Source organism: Somniosus microcephalus, chromosome 13 (assembly GCF_052327205.1).
Source record: "Somniosus microcephalus isolate GS21.2 chromosome 13, FLI_Smic_1.0, whole genome shotgun sequence".
Classification (NCBI taxonomy): Eukaryota; Metazoa; Chordata; class Chondrichthyes; order Squaliformes; family Somniosidae; genus Somniosus; species Somniosus microcephalus.
Genome location: NC_140999.1, coordinates 60,875,214 through 60,895,342, shown reverse-complemented (window position 1 = coordinate 60,895,342; position 20,129 = coordinate 60,875,214). Strand labels below are relative to the sequence as shown.

General features: G+C 45.1%; 1 protein-coding gene and 1 long non-coding RNA gene across 3 annotated transcripts in view; one reads left to right on the top strand and one right to left on the bottom strand.

Annotated features, from left to right (window-relative positions):
* Positions 1 to 20,129, top strand: part of LOC147108359 (E3 SUMO-protein ligase PIAS4-like) — a 119,025-nt gene that overhangs the window by 47,635 nt on the left and 51,261 nt on the right. For both annotated transcript variants that reach the window (XM_086004957.1, XM_086004958.1), the window contains exon 3: positions 12,721 to 13,093. In XM_086004957.1, the coding sequence (XP_085861083.1) occupies positions 12,721 to 13,093 (373 nt within the window). The remainder of the gene's footprint in view (positions 1 to 12,720; positions 13,094 to 20,129) is intronic.
* Positions 3,885 to 10,605, bottom strand: LOC147108360 (uncharacterized). The gene is made up of 3 exons (XR_015080583.1): positions 10,177 to 10,605; positions 7,090 to 7,147; positions 3,885 to 5,735 (listed from the first exon to the last, which is right to left on the bottom strand). It is a non-coding gene; the product is annotated as an uncharacterized LOC147108360 (long non-coding RNA).

The window sequence follows — 20,129 nt, the reverse complement described above, 5'->3', positions numbered from 1 at the left end:
AGTGAATGGTGAGACATAATGTTAATCCCCCCGCCCCCCCCAAAGGTGATGAGTGTGAAAGGAATGGCTTGGGCATTGTAGAAATGCTTTATGTTGTTGGTGTGGGGTGGTGCCAACCTGGCACATCATGTGGCAGCCAGAGTGTACAGCGTCAAGTGAAGTAAATCTGGCCATGGGGAGGCCATCCCTGGCCTCCCGGGCAGCATTGTGCTCGGGTGCTGATGCCCTGTGTCCTGTGCAGCATCAGTTGATTGCTGAGAAGGTTGGCGCTGCTGGTGTGCCTGGTGATGCTGATGTTGCGGCTGACTGTGGTGGGATTCTGAGGACTAAGGTGAGATTTTTTTCAAGGGCACCGATGCTGATGGAATAGATGGTAGCTGAAGTTGAGATGACAGAAGCGATCTGTCAATGGTGAGAGAGTTTGCTCCAAGGAGGTGACATTGGATAGAGTTTGCTGCAAACACTTCAAACCTCCATAAAGCTGAAAAATGTATTCGAAATCCTGAAGGCTTCAGTTTCTAAGATTGGAAATTGAACAGCTGTGAAATGGTAGCTTTTATACCACTTTTGCAGCTGTTAGCTATTCACAGCAATGGAGAGTCATTGAGAACCCGACACACTTACCTGACGTGATTCCCAAGCTTCGGGAACCTCGTAAAAAAACATGGAAAAATCGCTAGGGCCTGGTAAAATGCTGCTTAGTGCCAGGTCTGCAAACTGCAGGCAGAGCCGGCACTTGGGAAATTAACAAGGAGGCGGGTTCAGAGCGGACTTCCGCCTCACTGTCAATCACTGCCATTTTGACAGCAGACGCACCTCCAAACTCGCAGCACCGGTAAAATTCCAGCCATCGTGTGCAACATCTTGTGATCAACTAGTAATACATTAAACGTCTTGCATCTGTGTGCATTTTCTGTCATATCCATTATAAATTCTTATGTCTTACATTTATATTGGAGTCATGCTATAATTATATCTTCCTGCCAGTGAAGGTGCTGCAGTGCCACCACTGGCAGGAGGTTCTAATTACAACATGACACATTTACATAGGCAGTTTCCATTAAAAAAAAATGGAATATATAAAAATAACGACATAATGTTTGAGTTTAAATTGGGAACTGGACTAAGTCTGCATGCCCTGGTCTCATTATATTCCAGCCTCTAACCCTGCTTCACCTGAAGATTACACTTGGTCTTCTCGCCAGTATGCAATGCCACAGGAGATTGACTAATAATAGATTAAAAATCTTACATCTATGCACATTTCTTTCAATGTTTTCCATTATAAACTTATCATGCTGTAATTACACCTTATATAAACCACCACTGGCAGGTGGGTGTAATACAGTGTGATAAGTACAGAGGCAGTTTCTATTATAAATGTGGACATAGGAATTTAAAATGGAAATATGTAAAAAATAAGGACTGAATGCGTGACTTTAAAATGGGAACTGAATTATATTTGTATGCCTAGGTCCAATTATTTCCTGTCCTCTAATCCCACTTGACCTGAACGCTACACTTAGTCTTGACTCCCTGTCTGCAAAGCCATGCAGGACGCCTAATAATATGTTAAAATCAGTAAGTGTGTTGCACGCTCCATTTTAGAGATAGGTAAATCTTTGTTACAAATTTTGAGACTTCCACTAGATATTCTCAAGTGCCCCATTATACTCAAGGAGCCTCAGTATGGAAAGGACTATAGGATGATGCCAGGGATGGGAACTATAGTTATGGGGAAAGACTTGAGATATTCAGACTATTTCTACTGAAACAGAGAATGTTAAGAGGAGATTTCATAAGTGTTTTTTTCATTATAATGGATTTTGATAGAGTGAATGGGGAAAGATTATTTCTTCTAGTTGGGGAGACATCAATTTAAAATAGTCACTAATAGTGAGGAGACATGTTAGGCGAAATTTCTTTATGCAGAAGGTTGTTGGAATGTGGAATGCTTTGCCGCAGGAGGTGGTTGAGAGAGAGCCCACTGCACCTTTTAAGAGAAAACTGGATAAATATTTGAAGCAGAGAAAGATACTTGGCTATGGGGGAGGGGGAACATGGGAAAGTGTAATTATTTTTGGATTGTTCTTGCAAAGGGCGTAGATATGAAAAAGAAAAAGACTTGCATTTATATAGCGCCTTTCACAATCTCAGAACGTCCCAAAGCACTTTACAGCCGATAAAGTACTTTAAAAGAAAAATGTAGTCACTGTTGTACTATAAGAAACGTAGCAGCCAATCTCTGCACAGCAAGCTCCTACAACAGCAATGTGATAATGTGCAGATAATCTGTTTTTTAGTGATGTTGATTGAGGGATAAATATTGGCCAGGACACCGGGGATAACTCCCCTGCTCTTCTTCGAGTAGTGCCATGGGATCTTTTACGTCCACCTGAAAGAGCAGATGGGGCCTCAGTTTAACGTCTCATCCGAAAGACGCCACCTCCGACAGTGCAGCACTCCCTCAGCACTGTACTGGAGTGTCAGCCTAGATTTTTGTGCCCAAGTCTCTGGAGTGGAACTTGAACCCACAACCTTCTGACTGTGAGGCGAGAGTGCTACCAACTGAGCCATGGCTGAAATATGATGGGCTGAATGGTCTCCTTATGTGCTGCAAACTTCTATGGCTCTATAGCAATTAGCTGTCACAGTCACTTTCAGTTAGCAGGTCCGCCTGTACCACCAGATGGGGCTGCAAAGTCTCCATATCCCAAAAGCACAGTTAGCATTGCAGCCACCTTGCCTGGGTAAAGGTAGGTTCAGAACAATTACTGTACATTAACTGTTTCATTTATTATACTGTGTTGGTGTAAAACAGAAATCCTGCTTCCTTCATTTTCCTCTACATGTTTTTGAAGTCTTTCATACTACATTGGATTGATTTTCTCCTGTCCAATTCAACACCCATTGTGGCCTCCCTGCCTTTTAAACTCTTCCAAGTTTATGCCTAAGATCCCCTTCACGTGCTTTCTCCCAGTCTCTTCAAGTTCAGAAGAGGAGGGTGGGGAAGAGAGGGAAAATGAAGGGGGAGGATGGAGAAGAGCTATGACAGGAAGGGGGACGGAAATGAGAGAGAGAGGAGTGGCTGCTTTTTAGCAGATTGTGTCTCTACCCGAGAAATCTCTGTTCAGGGAATGAGGCTGGCTGCCAATGATCGGAAATTCAGGGAGGGGTAGTGATTGAATCTTGCATCTAAAATATATTTAAAAATCTTATATATGTACACACCACCCATCAACTTTATGCACTATAAATTACTGTATCTGCCGATGTAAACTTGTCATGATGCAATTAGAACTTCCCACAGTGGAGGCACTCAGATTCCTTTCAAAAACACATGAACTGTTCTGGACAGAAACACAATTTGATTCTTGCACTAAGAAAAATAAATAATAGAATGTATATAAATTTGAACACAAAAGCCACAACAGGTATATAATCAGTAAGGGGTCATGTGCGAAATGGGGCTCTGTTTTTCCATCCCTTTTACACAAGATACATATAGTATGTTTAAAAAACACTCAATATGAACTTTACCTGAATGAAGGTTTTAAAATTTGTCCTCTAGTTTTTCTTCAAATAATTTGGAAAAACAACTGAGCAGATACAATTGGAAGCTGAACAAAACTTTTCCAACAATTAGTCTGACTAAATGCTACTGATGTATACTGGGAAATTGTACATGCTGCTCATGCAGCAACTGGCTTCAACTTAGTATAAAGAAAAGAGAAGATAATTCAGTGGATAAATTTAATCATGTACTTAAATATGTACTTTTGAGTTTTTTATTTTGTTGATCTTATTTTAGATATTAGAAATTTCAGTTACTGACAGAAGATGGTGGACAACTTTTTCCACAAAACATTGAGTGACTTGATAGGTTCATTTTTTTAAAAACATCTTTTTATTGGTAGGTTCTTTTTACTGCTCATTCAATTTTGGTTGTTTTCAGAAGTCATTAGTAATTTTTCATTGGGAGTTTTCTAGCAGTTTTCCTCAGTTTTGATTTGTACATGCCTCATAAAATTCTGATTTGCTGTTTTACTTTGAGTCATCAACAAAGTCTGACGGCATTGACAATTTATAAATATTGACATACAAAGTACTACTCAAAAGTCATGACATATGAAGTATTGTTAATATGTAGAGGAAGTGCATGCAATACATAAGCCTTTTAATATATTACAGATATGTGCGGCACGATTTTACAATCCCAGCAACAATGGGATTGTGCTGAACTACAGCATGGGCGCACCTGTATCTGAAGCACACATGCTGGGCTTCAACCAATTTTGAAATCTAAGCTCAACCGTCTATTTTGATTAGTCTATAGATAAAATAAAAGCTTGCCTGGGGAGTTTGGCCTACAGCACATTAGGCTGGGGGATCACAAAATCTGACACAGCAACAGCTTTTAAAGGGCTGCAGTTTGCCATAAAAGAGGAAGTTGTGGTGGGGACGTAAAGATTGCCTAATTGATCACAATATCACAGTGAAGACATGTAGGGGGAAAAATTGAGTTGCGCCCCCTTTGGGGCGCTAACTTCGCCAGGGTGCTACTTTTAGCGCCCCGATAAAATTAATGCCCCCCGCAGCTGAAATTGAATGGAAGCGCCCCGCCTCCCTCTTGGGGTGCTGCAAGGGATAATTGTGGCACATCGTGCTGCGGTACTGCAGGCCTTCCTCCCCTTCTTAAAGGCCTTGCGCAGCGCGACCCGGGGCCCAGCTAGGCCACCGGGGATCGGAGTGCCGGCAAAAGAGCCCGGCACTCAAGAGAAGTGCCAGGCTCACGGAGCGCAGCCGGCACTCCGCAGGGTGGGTTTCACAGAAGGCCGGGACGGCAAAGCGGGCAGGTGCTGGCAGGCAGCCAACAACAAAAATGGCCACCCGGCACCTCTCTTTTAATTAGTGCCACCCTGGCCACAGGTAGGTCCCCCTGACCCCGTCGGACATAATATCCAGCGGTAAGTCAGGGGGCTCTACCGAAGATTGCGGCTGGGGCGCGAGTGGGGCACTGCGCACGGCGATGACATCATCGCAGGCGGCGCAGCGCTATCGGTTACTGCTGCCGCTAACCTCCTGCTGAATTTCACGGGAGGCGCTGGTGGCACCGCGCCCAGGCGCTAGTTGCTCTTAGGGCGCTAATGGGAGGCGCAAAGCAACTGAAGTTTCCCCCCGTAGTCTGCTCTGCTACTTTTGATACTGAAGAATTGGAGGTTCTGTTGCAGGAGGTGCATCAAAGGACGGTGGTCCATTTTTGAGGCCAACGACTGAGTGAAAGCGCAGGCGCCAGCTGAAGTGAGTGAATGTAGTCACCCAACTCCCTTGTACGTGCAAAATAAGAAAAAGTTTTCTGGTATCAGGAGGAAGGTGAAACTAATTCCGTTGCTCAATTTGTCTCATATTTCTGTTGCGGGCTATTGGCTATGGTAAGAATTTAAGTTGAGAACTACTGCTCTTCTGAGAGGTATCATTTTAAGCATTGTGTACAACTATTGCCCTTTTGCACATACTCTTTCAATTTGCCCAAGCTAGGTGGTACACTTTTACTACAGCAGAAAGTAATGGATGTGGAATTGCAAAGATAAATGCTCAGGTTTCCAGCCCTTCTCTGCTCTTCCTTAGTGCAGTCAGCAGTCAATGAATGCAAAGGATAGGCTGCTTCTTCTAACATCCATTCTTTAATTGATCTCCCATGGCGTTGTTCAAGGAGAGCCAAGGCTAAGTCTAGTCTTTAAATGGAAAAAGAAAGACTTGCATTTATATAGCGCCTTTCACGACCACCGGACAACTCAAAGCGCTTTACAGCCAATGAAGTATTTTTGAAGTGTAGTCACTGTTGTAATGTGGGAAGTCGAGGGTGGGGGAATAATTGAATCAGGTGTACAGACGCAAGTAATTTAAGCCCTATTTTAAAATTTGCTACCGTTCACACAATGAAAATCACCCAGTTTCAATAAAATAGCAAAACCTGGGGCAACTTGGGAAAACACAAAAAAACAGTTGTATATCCCACCAGATAATTTTTAAAGTAAGATAGTAACCCAAGGTAGAGTAGGTTAGAACCAGGGGGTTTCTCTGCAGTACAGACTGATGAGCTGGGAGATGCAAAACTGAGGTGCTACAGTGGCAGGAGGGTGTAATTAGAGCATGAAAAGTTTACATAGGCAATTTCCATTGTAAGTATGGACATAGGATTTTGTAATGGGATGCATACAAATGCAAGATTTAATTAATATATTACAAATCAGCCTCCTACTAGAGTCAAGACCAAATGTAGATTTCGGGTGAAGTGGGGTTAGAGGGCTGGGGATAATGGGATCAGATTGGCAGATGTAATTCAGTCTCCATTTTAAAGTCATACATTCTGTCCTTATTTCTATATTTCCATTATAAATTCTTGTGTCCACATTTAGAATGGAAATTGTCTATGTAAACTTGTCACACTGTAATTACATCCTCCCACCAGTGGTGATGCTGTAAATTGGGTGTGTTCAACCTACTGCCTCTGAGCTTTACCAATAATGCCTTTGACATCCAAGCCACAGTCCTATTTGTGCTTTTATTTATTAACTGCCACTTAATCCTTTATTGGTCTAGAGATTTGGTGGATAAATCCTAACTAAGGACACCAAGATCCATTGGTATAAGCCACTTCAGATATTTGTGGCTTCCAAGCTCCATATGTACCTATATGGCCCACAAAGACTAGAAGCGTGAACACCTTGCCCAAGACTTTTAAAAGTTTAACCTTAACTATTTTGACATCATTTATAGAGTACTTATTTTCTGCCATTGTTTTGCCCACTTAGCTATTTTGTCCAACTCATTTTGTAGTTCCTGAGTGGTCTCCTCAGAATCAACTTCCCTTCCTTGTTACCAGCTGCAGATTGATCAATTTGCATTTAATTTCTGAATCCAAGTTTTTAATGTAAATTAAAGAGTAGGGATCCACATCACTCAGCACCTTCCCCCATTCTGATATAACTCCTAATAAGTACACCTGCTTTGTAATCCATTCCCGAGTTTTACTCTGAATCTCTAATACTTTTGGTTTACTTAGTAGCCTTTCACATGAAACCATACCAGATGCATTTTGGAAGTCCAGAAACACCATATTGCAGGGCTTTCCACAATCCACTTCCTGAAAAAAAGTTGGGGAGGTTAGTTTATGGGATATATTTCACTTCTGAATCCATATTGACTGCTGTTTACTAGATTATCGTAAAGGTAATCTCCAGATTTAATCCTAATCATCAATCCCATTATTTTAGCTATTACTGAAATAAGAATGCCGTTGTCTGTGTTTAAGAGTAGCATAAAATGACAGGCTGAGCGGATATTTTAATTCATTATTTTAGGGATCAGAGGATTAAATTAATTGTTTTTCACTCAGCAGATCATTTAGAAAACAGATCTTTTAAAATAAGAGATAGTAGCCTAAAGTCATGAGTGGTTGGGCCAGCATTTTAATTATTTTCTGCGTCAAAGAATTAAATTAATATTTTTTTCCTCAGATGATCAGTTGAAGAGCACTAAAAAAAAATTGCAGAGAAATAAAATGTGTTACAATGCAACACAGCAAGCATTCCAAAGTAAAAGAAACATGACCAAGATAGTAGCCTAAAGCCACAGGTAATCTGCATATTTTAATTATTTTCTTTACCAGAGGATTAATTATTTAGTTCTTGATATTTAATTATTTATATTGCACAAGCACACAAATGTACTTATTTCACTGGAGAGTAGTAATGTAGAAGAAAATTATTTATTTAAAATCAGAAGAGCAGTAACAGTAATGAAAGAAATCAAAACAGGCGTGATTAAACTTTGTGAGGTGAAATCTCAGTGAGAGGGGTTGCCAAGTGGGGAGGTCCACGATTTAATTACTTATTTTCGTGGGCATAGTGTTTATTTCTTTTATCTTGTAGCACCAATAAAAAGTGAAAAAATAAAAGGAGGATGCAACAAAAATGAAGCATTTTGTGTAGTTTTAATTGGTAACAGTTCCTTTAATTCACTCACAAGAAACAATGAGTTTAAAAATTAGCTACATTCAAAATCATGTCCCTAGATAAATCAATATGTGAAGATTTGTTCGGATGTCTCAGACACTGGAGGAAGGCGCCAAACCACGTACAAACAAAAACATATTGTGATTTGCATGGTTATGTGCATTACTGACTTTTGAAATTAGCTGGCAGTTATTCAAATCCATAATTGTTGGAGTGTTTACAAGTGTGCAATGTTTAAATAATTGAGTTGGTTGGGAACTTTCAATAGATCAGCCTGTGACTTTCTGTATATTTAATTTTAATGAATGTAAAATCACCAGCTGGAGATGCACAATTTCCTGATATGCATTCTCAGTGTGCACCAGGACCACAGAAATAGAAAATGTACCTGTCACAGCTTTAAGGCATTAGTGTAAAGGAATTGCAGACAATAGAGAAAGCAGTGGGGTGTGTCTGAAAGTATAAAAGGGGCTTATGAGCAGGAACACAGGAGGAGGTTGGTGTCAAAATTAGTTTGTGTCCCACTCTCCTCAGCTGTCTGCCCCAAAAGGCTGCCAGACCCTGCTCCTCTCCAATACTACCAGATCCCAGCTATACTAGATTCTGTCCCCATGCACTGAAACCTCATCTCCAGTCCCTGGGACCCCTTCAAAGTACTACTAAATCCTGACCCCAATCCAGTACTTGCAGATGCCAGGACTCATTTCCCAGTGCTCCAAAATCTACAACTTATGCAGGTAAGTCTGTCACTCATAATATTGAGCATAACACCCCAGCTCTTGGGAGATCCATTACACATTATTTTATTTTAATTACCATCAGAAATATATTTAAAGCATGGTATAATAAATACTTCACCACAATGGCAGCTATTTACTGTTGGAGACTGGTAGAGTACCTATTTTATCCATGCATTTACTAAACTTAGTCCCCACTAGCATATGGCTAAATTCCATATAATTTGCAATAGTAATGGCAAGTATCTTTACTAGGACATTTAACATTAATTGTAATGCCTCCAAATTAACCCATCTTGTATTCAATAAAATGAATGTTCTTGCCATGGAAGGAGTGCAGCAAAGATTCACCAGGCTGATACCTGGGATGGCAGGAATGACGTATGAGGAGAGATTGTGTCGATTGGGCTTATACTCACTGGAGTTTAGAAGATTGAGAGGGGATCTCATCGAAACCTATAAAATTCTGTCAGGCCTGGACAGACTAGATGCTGGAAGGATGTTTCCGATGGTCGGGGAGTCCAGAACCAGGGGTCATAGTCTAAGGATAAGGGGTAGGACATTTAGGACTGAAATGAGGAGGAATTTCTTCACCCAGAGAGTGGTGAACCTGTGGAATTCTCTGCCACGGAGGGCGGTGGAGGCCAGTTCATTAAATATATTCAAGAAAGAGTTGGATATATTTCTTAAGGCTAAAGGGATCAAGGGATATGGGGAGAAGGCAGGGACAGGGTACTGAATTTGGATGATCAGCCATGATCTCATTGAATGGCAGAGCAGGCTCGAAGGGCCGAATGGCCTACTCCTGCTCCTATCTTCTATGTTTCTATGACTTGAAACAGAGAGCATATCAAGGCCAAAGACTTAGAATTCTGTACATAGTTTTGCATAGTCCAAAATCGATGGGAATGTGTTTTTTGGCTGCTAATTTTTTTTAAAACAGAACTTTTAACATGAATTATCAACTCTTACATCATATACCAAAATACAGTATGTGGCAAAATAGGCTTCTATTAAAAAATTTTACATTTCAGAAATGTCCAGACACCCCATTCAAAAACCGAGTAAGTAACAATTCAAAGCTCTGCTAGTAAACTGTTCCCATTTAAATTATGTTATAGTACTTTACAGCACATTTAAAACACTTGTGGCAGGTTCTTACTCAGTTTGCCAAGCTGCACTTAAGCTGTTGTACAGATTCCACCTTTTGACAGACCAGAAGAGGAGGTTAGGATCATGGTGGCTTGCATTCGGAGATTTGATTTGCTGATGAAAATTCATCAAAGTCCCATATAATTTAACTAGTTAGTGTACCCATATAGTGAGAAACAGGAGTACATGGAAAATATATATATTTTTTAATTGGGGGTGCATTTTACCTCCTAGAAACCTCTGGACAGCCTACACAATATATGAATTACCTGCTGCGGGACTAGATAGGAGGCAAGCCCAACTCGACGCTTCTGATTTATAGACAGAGCCCACCATTCACCGATTAATGTAAAAAGGGGAAGCGAAGCGATCGAATGAACCTGTAAAGTTGTGGAAGCAGAAAGACTGCTTTTCTTAATTTCAGTCCTGAGAGCATAAATGGCGACGTGTGTGTGTGTGTGGCCTAGCGGTGGCGGCACCAGCTGCCTTGGCAGTTCGGCCTTTCCCGGGGAGCTGGCGCCGGGCTCGAGCGTGGCGGTCCCGCTTTAAACGGCGGCGACCGTTGGAACCGCTGATAAATTGTCGCGACGTGATTGGCCTCTTGGTCGAGGCTGAGTGATTCTGCGCGGGGCTGCCTGGGAGAGCGGGGCTGGGAGAAGAGGCAGGAAGAAACATGGCGGAACAAAGCGCGGCCAAGGTAACCGTGTGACGGGTCAATGTGGGACCCGGGATGTCGAATCCTGCGGGGGAAGCTCGCGATCGTATCTAGAGGGCGGAAGGGCTTTGAATAAATTCCGGTCTTGTTTTTACATTATTGTTTTGCCTGAAGGTGCTTAGGGGTGAGGGGCCGCCTCTCCCCCCCCCCCCCCCCCCCTTAACCACTTACTGAGCATGCTCAATCCCGGGTTTTTTTTCTTAAATTTCCCGCCAAAGACTTTTTTTTATGTTTCTCGGGCTGGGGGAGGAAAGCGACTGACTACATCTTGAGGGTCAGAATGACCTTTGTGCCAATAAACGGAGTGTCGTGCAGCAGTGTTCAGAGGCTGCAAGCAATTGCAAATCTTTAAAAGGTTTTGTTGAAAATATGTCAGTGTATATATTGAGAGAGAGAGAGAGAGAGACTTGCAGTACAAGATTATGGTTGCGGGATAAATGTTGGGCAGGAATTTCCCTGCTCATTTAATAGTACCATGGGATATTTTACATCCATCTGCGCAGCCTTGGTTTAATGTCTCATCCAAAAGACAGTAGCCCCAACAATGCAGCAACTCTCAGTGCTGCACTGAAGTGTCAACCTAGATTCAGCGCTGAAGTCCTGGAGTGGGGCTTGAACCCATGACCTTATGACACCGAGGCAAGAGGGCTGTCACTGAGCCTGATACCTCAGTATATTTCTCTCTCCATGACTTCATTTGATTTAAACTGTAATGTTTCAAATTCACTGTGGACTGCTATACTGAAAGAGCAGCTTCAGGTGACTGTTGTACAGAAATTGGCCAACTGCAGAAATAGTGTGGCTGGGGTAGCTTCCTCTATTGTCACATTTGAATATGTTTGGTGCAAATCTCAAAAGCTTAACAGGTTTACTTCTGTGACTCACTAATGAATTATGATGTACTAGGATTGTATTAAATACATTAATGTTTATTATTGAGGTGATAGCTCTGCAATCTTAGAAGGGCAGCATGACCTAATAAGGACTATTAAAGCCATCTCTGTACCTGCAGTAATCATCTCAAAACATTTTTAGAAACACTTTCACTTGTGACCTGCAAATAGCTGGATTACCTGTGCAATAAGAAACCTTGGTTACTCATTTATCTCTTTAAATATCTTTCACTGCTGTTTGAGCAAAACCGGATGTTTCTGTTATCCAGAGGCCCATTTCTACATTGTAATACGCTATCAAGTACTGGTGCAACTACAGTTGCCTACTGAAACTGCTAAAGTTTTAGATAAAAGTGAGATCACCCTTGGCAGTACTAGCTACTCTAACTTGTGTCACATAAATGAAGATCGTCTATCTAATTCAGTATTGTCACTGGAATTTTAGTAAAAGGTAATGGTGGGTATGTGAAATTTCTGTCTACTTAAACTGTACACTGAGCAGTACAATTATGGATTTTTGGCTTTCCACATTTGTCTGGCAAGAGCATTGTAAGTTGCACAACACTTGAGTAAAGTACTGATACTAGCAATTTGACGTGAAGTTGCAAGCAATATGATCTGTGTATGAGACAGCTTACACAGCCCTCTTTTTCCCACCCCCCCCCCCCCATTTAATAAAAATAAACTGTCCCAAAATCACAAGCCTCTTGGCTGGTTCCAGATGCTTTTTACATACCATCAGATGTTTTGGGAGTTTTTAATTTGATCTGAGCCCTTGATCAGTTTACTGACTTGTAATTCACCAAGGCATCATTATCTATCACAGAATCACAGAAACCCCACAGTGCAGATAGAGGCCATTTCGGCCCATCGAGCCTGCACCGACACATATCCCACCCGATCCCCGTAACCCCACGTATTTAATCCCCCTAACACTAAGGGTCAATTTATCATGGCCAATCAACCTAACCCGCACATCTTTGGACTGTGGGAGGAAACCGGAGCACCCGGAGGAAACCCACGCAAACACGGGGAGAATGTGCAAACTCCACATCTATCGTGTGCCTTGTTTGTATATTTGTGTATAACTTCATTTGTGCTAATAATTGAAATGCCTTAATTAATTGTGTTAATGGTCTTGTTTATTCTTTTTCCTCCTCTCCTCTCTCCCCACCCCCCCCCCCCCCCCTCAAAAAAAAAAAAAGAATATGATCCTGGGCTTTAGGGTATCTGAGCTTCAGGTACTCTTGGGGTTTGCAGGACGCAACAAGAGTGGGCTGAAACATGAATTGGTCTCACGGGCATTACAGCTGGTAAGGACCAACTGCTCATCGGAGATTTTAAAGAAGATCCAAGACTTGCATACTCATCGCTACAGCACAAGGTCCACAAATGCACAGTGTCAGCAGCTTCTGCCTGCTCCAACATTTCCTTTACATTCTTCAGAAGCAGCCCTAAATGCCCGAACGTCGGTTCCAATTTGTCACACAGGAAAAGAGGATACAAAATCCAAAGTGAGATTAACAGAATTGCCTTTCTACGAAATACTAGATGATCTGATGAAATCTACGGATCTAGGTAGGATTAATATCTTACTAGTTTGTGAACAGGGCTATGCAAAAGCACCCACTATCCTTTGAGTGCTTAGGTTAAATGGGAGATGAAATATGACTGCTATTATTTTCAAAATTAAATCTTCACTGCACATGTGACTACTATACACTGTGTCATGTTAATAAGCACGACAGTTTGAGTTTTCATTTCAAACTCCTTTCATTTTTCAGGTTGCATCCCAATGAGTTTATTGAAACAATGGTTTTAATGAAGGTTCTCCTCGAATCAAAATAGTGTGCAATTGTACATTTTCTCTACGTTTTTCTTCCTTTCTGAAGGCAGTGACTCCTACCAGAATTCTGCAGCCGTGAGCATTGTAGCTAGGCCCAAGCGTGGTGGGGGGACCCTTCAACCAGTGGACTTCAGTTGACCCCCTGCTCTACCCCGCTCCCCCTTCTGACCAGTCTCTTACAGGTTACTGTCTCTTTGGTGACTGAATAAAATAAAGAGCTTCTACAAGTATGTAAAAAGGAAGAGAGTAGCAAAAGTAAGCATTGGTCCCTTAGAGGCTGAGACAGTTGAAAATTATAATGGGGAACAAGGAAATAGCAGAGACTTTAAACAAATATTTTGTATCTGTCTTCACAGTAGAAGACACAAAAAAGCATACCAAAAGTTGTGGGGAACCAAAGGGTTATTAAGAGTGAGGAACTTCAAGTAATTAATATCCAGTAGAGAAAAAGTACTTGAGAAACTAATAGGACTAAAAGCCGACAAATCCCCTGGACCTGATGGCCTGCATCCTAGGGTTCTAAAAGTGGTGGTTGCAGAGATAGTGGATGCATTGGTTGTGATCTTCCAAAATTCCCTAGATTCTAGAATGGTCCCAGCAGATTGGAAGGTAGCAAATGTTCAAGAAAGCAGTTGTCGGGAAAATGCTGGAATCTATTATCAAAGAAGTGGTTAACAGAGCACTTAGAAAATCATAATATGATTAGGCAGAGTCAGCATGGTTTTATGAAAGGGAAATCGTGGTTAACAGTTTTTTGAGGATGTAACTAGCAGGGTAGATAAAGGGGAACCAGTGGATGTAGTATATTTGGATTATAAGGTGCCACATGAAAGGTTGCTATGCAAGATAAGGGCTAATGGGGTTGGGGGTAATATATTAGCATGGATAGAGGATTGGTTAATGGACAGAAAAGAGAATAGGGATAAATGGGCCATTTCCGGTTGGCAGCCTGTAACTAGTGGGGTGCCGCAAGGATCAGTGCTTGGGCCTCTGCTATTTACAATCTATATTAATGTCTTCTATGAAGAAATCGAGTGCATTGTATCCAAGTTTGCTGACGATACAAAGCTAGGTGGGAAAGTAAGCTGTAAGAAGGACACAAAGAGCATGCATGCAAAGGGATATAAATAGGTTAAGTGAGTGGGCAATAAGGTGGCAGATGAAGTATAATGTGGGGAAATGTATTTCAATTTTATAGGAAGAACAGAAAAACAATATTTTTTAAATGGTGAGAAACTTAAATGTTGGTGTTCAGCGAGATTTAGGTGTCCTCGTACAGGAAACACAAAGTCAGCATACAGGTACAGCAAGCAATTAGAAAGGCAAATGGCATGTTGGCCTTTATTGCAAGGGGGTTGGAGTACAAGAGCAAGGAAGTCTTCCTACAATTGTGCAGGGCTTTGGTGAGACCACACCTGGAGTACTGTGCACGGTTTTAGTTTCCTTATCTGAGGAATGAGATACTCGCCTTAGAGGCGGTGCAATGACGATCACTAGATTGATCCCTGCGATGAGAGGGCTGTCCCATGAGGAGAGATTTGTGTAGAATGGGCCTATACGCTCTGGAGTTTAGAAGTATGAGGTGATCCCATTGAAACATAAGATTCTGAAGGGGATTGACAGTTTAGATGCAGAGTGTTTCCCCTGGCTGGAGCGTCTAGAACTAGGGGGCTGATATACCTATCAATTCGTCCAATGAAAAGCGACGAGTTAGGAAAGTAACTATAGGTTTTTATTGACTAAATAACAGAGCCCACCCTCATGGGTGATCGGATCCAACAAGGAGGAATACCAGCCAGTCGACTACCTTTATACCTGGGCAGGTAGGTGGAGCCATGGGCGGAGTCAGTGATGGTCAGCCCAGGTATAACAGCGTGACAAGAGGCGACCTCGTATAGTGATACAACAGTGAGAACAGTGATACACTATAGTTATCACTGTTATATTGTTAACGATAGTGAACGATAAAAGTGGTTTACCACATTCACCCCTTCTTTAGATTTGAGTCCGGCGGGGTGAAGTGTACTACCAGTTCTGGTATGTCAGTCTGTCCGGAGGCCTCGTAAGCCTCTCCGATCGTCGCAGCGGCGGTGTTGCATTATCCGGTGTTAATGCTGGTGTCTGCGTGGTCGGCGAAGGCTCGTGGGGTTCCGGCATGCCGTCTACCTGGGCTGGGATTGGGGGGGTGGTGGGGGGGGGGGTAAAGGTGGTGCCTCCGGAGTGCCCGAGGGTGCGAGGTCTCGTAAGGAGACAGTATCCTCCCACCCGTTTGGGTAGGCCACGTAGGCGTACTGGGGGTTGGCGTGCAGGAGGTTCACCCTCTCTACCAGGGGGTCCGTTTTATGGGCCCTCACGTGCTTTCGCAGCAAGACGGGCCCCGGAGAGGTCAGCCAGGTTGGTAGAGTGGTTCCCGTAGTCGACTTCCTGGGGAAAACAAACATTCGTTCATGGGGGGTGGCGTTAACGGCAGTGCAAAGTAGTGACCGGATGGAATGCAGCGCTGTCGGGAGGACTTCCTGCCAGCGGGAGGTTGGGAGGCCCTTACACTTTAGGGCTAAGAGGACGGCCTTCCATACCGTCGCGTTCTCTCTTTCCACCTGGCCGTTCCCTCGGGGGTTGTAGCTGGTGGTCCTGCTTGCAGCAATACCTCTCGCTAGCAGGAACTGATGGAGTTCCTCGCTCATGAAGGAGGAGCCCCGGTCACTATGTATATAGTTTGGGAACCCAAACAAGGCGAAGAGGTCGTTCAGGCATTTGATGACCGTGGTACTGGTCATGTCTGGGCAGGGGAAGGCAAAGGGGAAACGGGTGTACTCATCAACGATGTTGAGGAAGTACACATTACGGTCAGAGGACGGGAGGGGCCCCTTAAAGTCGATGCTCAGGCGCTCGAAGGGGCGGGTGGCCTTGATCAGGCTTGCTCTGTCCGGCCTAAAGAAGTGCGGTTTGCACTCGGCACAGGTCTGGCAGTTCCTGGTCATGGTCCTGACCTCCTCGATGGAGTATGGCAGGTTGCGGGCCTTAATGAAGTGGTAAAGTCTGGTGACCCTGGGGTGGCAGAGGTCGTTGTGGAGGGTCTGAAGTCTATCACTTTGCGCGCTGGCGCATGTAATTCGTGACAGAGCATCAGGGGGATAGTTCAGCTTACCTGGCCGGTACAAGATATCATAATCATAGGTGGATAGTTCGATTCTCCACCTCAATATCTTGTCATTCTTGATTTTGCCCCTCAGCTTGTTATTAAACATAAAAGCGACCGAACGCTGGTCGGTGAGGAGGGTAAATCGTTTGCCTGCCAGGTAATGCCTCCAGCGTCGTACCGCCTCCACAATCGCTTGGGCCTCCTTCTCGACCGACGAGTGTCGGATCTCAGGGCCCTGTAGGGTCCTCGAGAAGAAGGCCACTGGTCTCCCCTCCTGGTTAAGGGTAGCGGCTAGGGCGAAGTCGGATGCATCGCTCTCCACTTGGAAGGGGATGGACTCGTCCACTGCGTGCATTGTGGCCTTGGCGATGTCTCCCTTAATGAGGGAGAAGGCTGCGCACGCTTCCTCCGTAAGGGGGAAGGATGTGGACTTCATGAGGGGTCTGGCTTTGTCTGCATAATTGGGCACCCATTGGGCATAGTAGGCGAAGAGCCCCAGGGTTCTCTTCAGAGCCTTTGGACAGTGGGGGAGGGGTAGCTCCATGAGGGGACGCATTCTTTCAGGGTCGGGGCCGATGACTCCGTTCTCTACTACACAGCCGAGGATGGCAAGGCGCGAGGTGTTAAACACACATTTCTCCTTATTGTAGGTGAGGTTCAGCCGTTGGGCCGTACGGAGGAATCTCTCCAGATTAACGTCATGGTCCTGCCGGTCGCGGCCGCAGATGGTGACGTTATCTAGGTAGGGGAACGTGGCATGCAGCCCGTTCTGGTCAACCATCCGGTCCATCTCCCTTTGGAAGACCGAAACCCCGTTGGTGACGCCGAAGGGAACCCTAAGGAAGTGGTAGAGGCGTCCGTTCGCCTCGAAGGCTGTATACTGGCGGTCCTCAGGGCGGATAGGGAGTTGGTGGTAGGCCGACTTAAGGTCGATGGTCGAGAATACTCGGTATTGTGCAATCTGATTGACCATGTCAGATATGCGGGGAAGGGGGTATGCATCCAGCTGGGTGTACCTGTTTATGGTCTGGCTGTAGTCGATGACCAGGCGATTTTTATCGCCGGTCTTAACGACCACGACCTGGGCACGCCAGGGGCTGCTGCTCCCCTCGATAATGCCCTCTTTCAGGAGGCGCCGCACCTCATAGCTAATGAAGGCTCTGTCCCCGGCGCTGTACCGCCTGCTCTTGGTAGCGACGGGTTTGCAGTCGGGGGTTAGGTTAGCGAACAGGGAAGGTGGCGGGACCTTGAGGGTGGATAGGCTGCAGGTGTTACGCGGTGGGCGGTTTAACATCCGCTGGTTGTCGACTGAGTGGGGGGAGGGGTCCACCGTATGCTAGGGTGACACTTTGGAGGTGGGATTGGAAGTCCAGCCCTAGTAGGACGGCAGCGCAGAGCTGGGGGAGGACGAGGAGTTTAAAGTTTTTATACTCCGTACCCTTAACCGACAGGGTCACAGCACAGTAGCCGCTGATGTCCGTGGCGTGGGACCTCAATGCCATCGAGACTCGGTTGCGCGTTGGCAGGACAGGGAGGGAGTAGTGGCTCACCGTGTCTGGGTGGATGAAGCTCTCCGTGCTTCCGCTGTCGAACAGGCAGGTCGTGGCGTGGCCGTTTACTTTGATGTCCATCATCGACTTGGACAGGTGATGCGGGCGGGCTTGATCCAGAGTGACGGAGGCTAGTGTGTAGTTGAGCGAGTAGTTGTCGTCTGCGGGTGAGGCGGTCGTCGGGTCCGGAGGCACGGTGGCAGTCGAGCGTGGTGGGTAAAATGGCATCTCCCACGAGGTTGGACAAAATGGCTGCCCCCATAACTCACATGAGGCACTATTGGTGTCGGTTGCCTTGATCAAAGATGGCCACCCCATGACTCACGTGTGGGGATGCTGGCCTCTGTTGCCTTGAAGGAAGATGGCCGCCCCCACGGTTCGCATGAGGCACTGCTGGCCTCTGAAGATCCACTCCTGCAGGCCTTAGCAAAATGGCCTTTCTTCCTGCAGGTTGAGCAGGTGGAGTTCCTAGCTGGACAGCGCGGCCTCGGGTGTTTCTCCTGGCCGCAGAAAAAGCAGCCGCGGGGTTCCGATGTCGGAGCCGGTACCGGGGGTGGCGGTCCCGATCGGGTCCGGGACGCCGACGCTGAGGTAGGTCCCGGGGGCGGCGCGGTGAAGGGTATTGTGGTAGGGGTCGGGCCCGAGTCCCAGGGTCGCGAACAGTACCTGGAAAACGCCTCCTGGTCCCGATGGGCCACCTCCAGGGAGAGAGCGAGGGCTGCAGCTTTGTCCAGGTCGAGGTCCCTTGCTTCCAGTAATCGCTGCCGTGAGTAGTCGGACCGTAGGCCTTTCACGAAGGCATCGCGGACGTTGTCTTCCGTATTTTCTGCCGCCGTTACTGCTTTAAAGTTACAGTCTCTGCCGAGTGCTTGTAGCACCCGTAAAAATTCCTCCACCGGCTCCCCTGGCAGTTGCGGGCGGGACCTTAGGAGGTGCCTGGTATACATGGGGTTTACCGGGGTTTGGTACTGTCTTTTCAGCCGGTTGATGGCGTCCTCGTATGTTTTAAGGTCCCGGATGAGCGCGAATACTTTAGGGCTCAGTTGGGCGTTCAGGACTCTTAGCTTGGATCTCTGAGGCACGCTGGACTCTTCCAGGTAGGCTTCAAAGCAGCCCAGCCAGTGATCGAAGTCGAGGGCTGAGTTCGCTGCCCGTGGATTTAGATCCAGGTACGGTGGTCTGAGGGCTCGCAGCCAAGCCGGCTGCTGTGACTGTTGTGGCTCGGCGTCTGAAGGCTGTTGTGGCTGGGCGTCTGGCTGGTCAAACATCTTAAAATTTAGTCAATAAAATTGATATACCTATCAATTCGTCCAATGAAAAGCGACGAGTTAGGAAAGTAACTATAGGTTTTTATTGACTAAATAACAGAGCCCACCCTCATGGGTGATCGGATCCAACAAGGAGGAATACCAGCCAGTCGACTACCTTTATACCTGGGCAGGTAGGTGGAGCCATGGGCGGAGTCAGTGATGGTCAGCCCAGGTATAACAGCGTGACAAGAGGCGACCTCGTATAGTGATACAACAGTGAGAACAGTGATACACTATAGTTATCACTGTTATATTGTTAACGATAGTGAACGATAAAAGTGGTTTACCACAGGGGCATAGTCTTGGGATTGGCCATTTAAGACTCATAAGGAGGAATTTCTTCACTCACACGGCTGTGATTATTTGGAATTCTCTACCCCAAAGGTGTCTGGATGCTGAGGCATTGAGTATACTCAAGGCTGAGATAGATATAATTTTGGACTTTAGGGGAATCAAGGGACACGGGGATCGGTCGGGAAAGTGGAGTTGAGGTCAAAGATCAGCCATGATCTTATTGAATGGCGGAGCAGGCTCGAAGGGCATATGGCCCACTCCTGATCCTAATTCTTATGTTCTTACAGTAAATAGTAATGAAACATAGAGACATAGAAGATAGGAGCAGGAGTAGGCTATTTGGCCCCTCGAGCCTGCTCTGCCATTCAATGAGATCATGGCTGATCATCCAAGTTCAGTATCCTGTCCCTGCTTTCTCCCCATATCCCTTGATCCCTTTAGCCCTAAGAAATATATCTAACTCCTTCTTGAA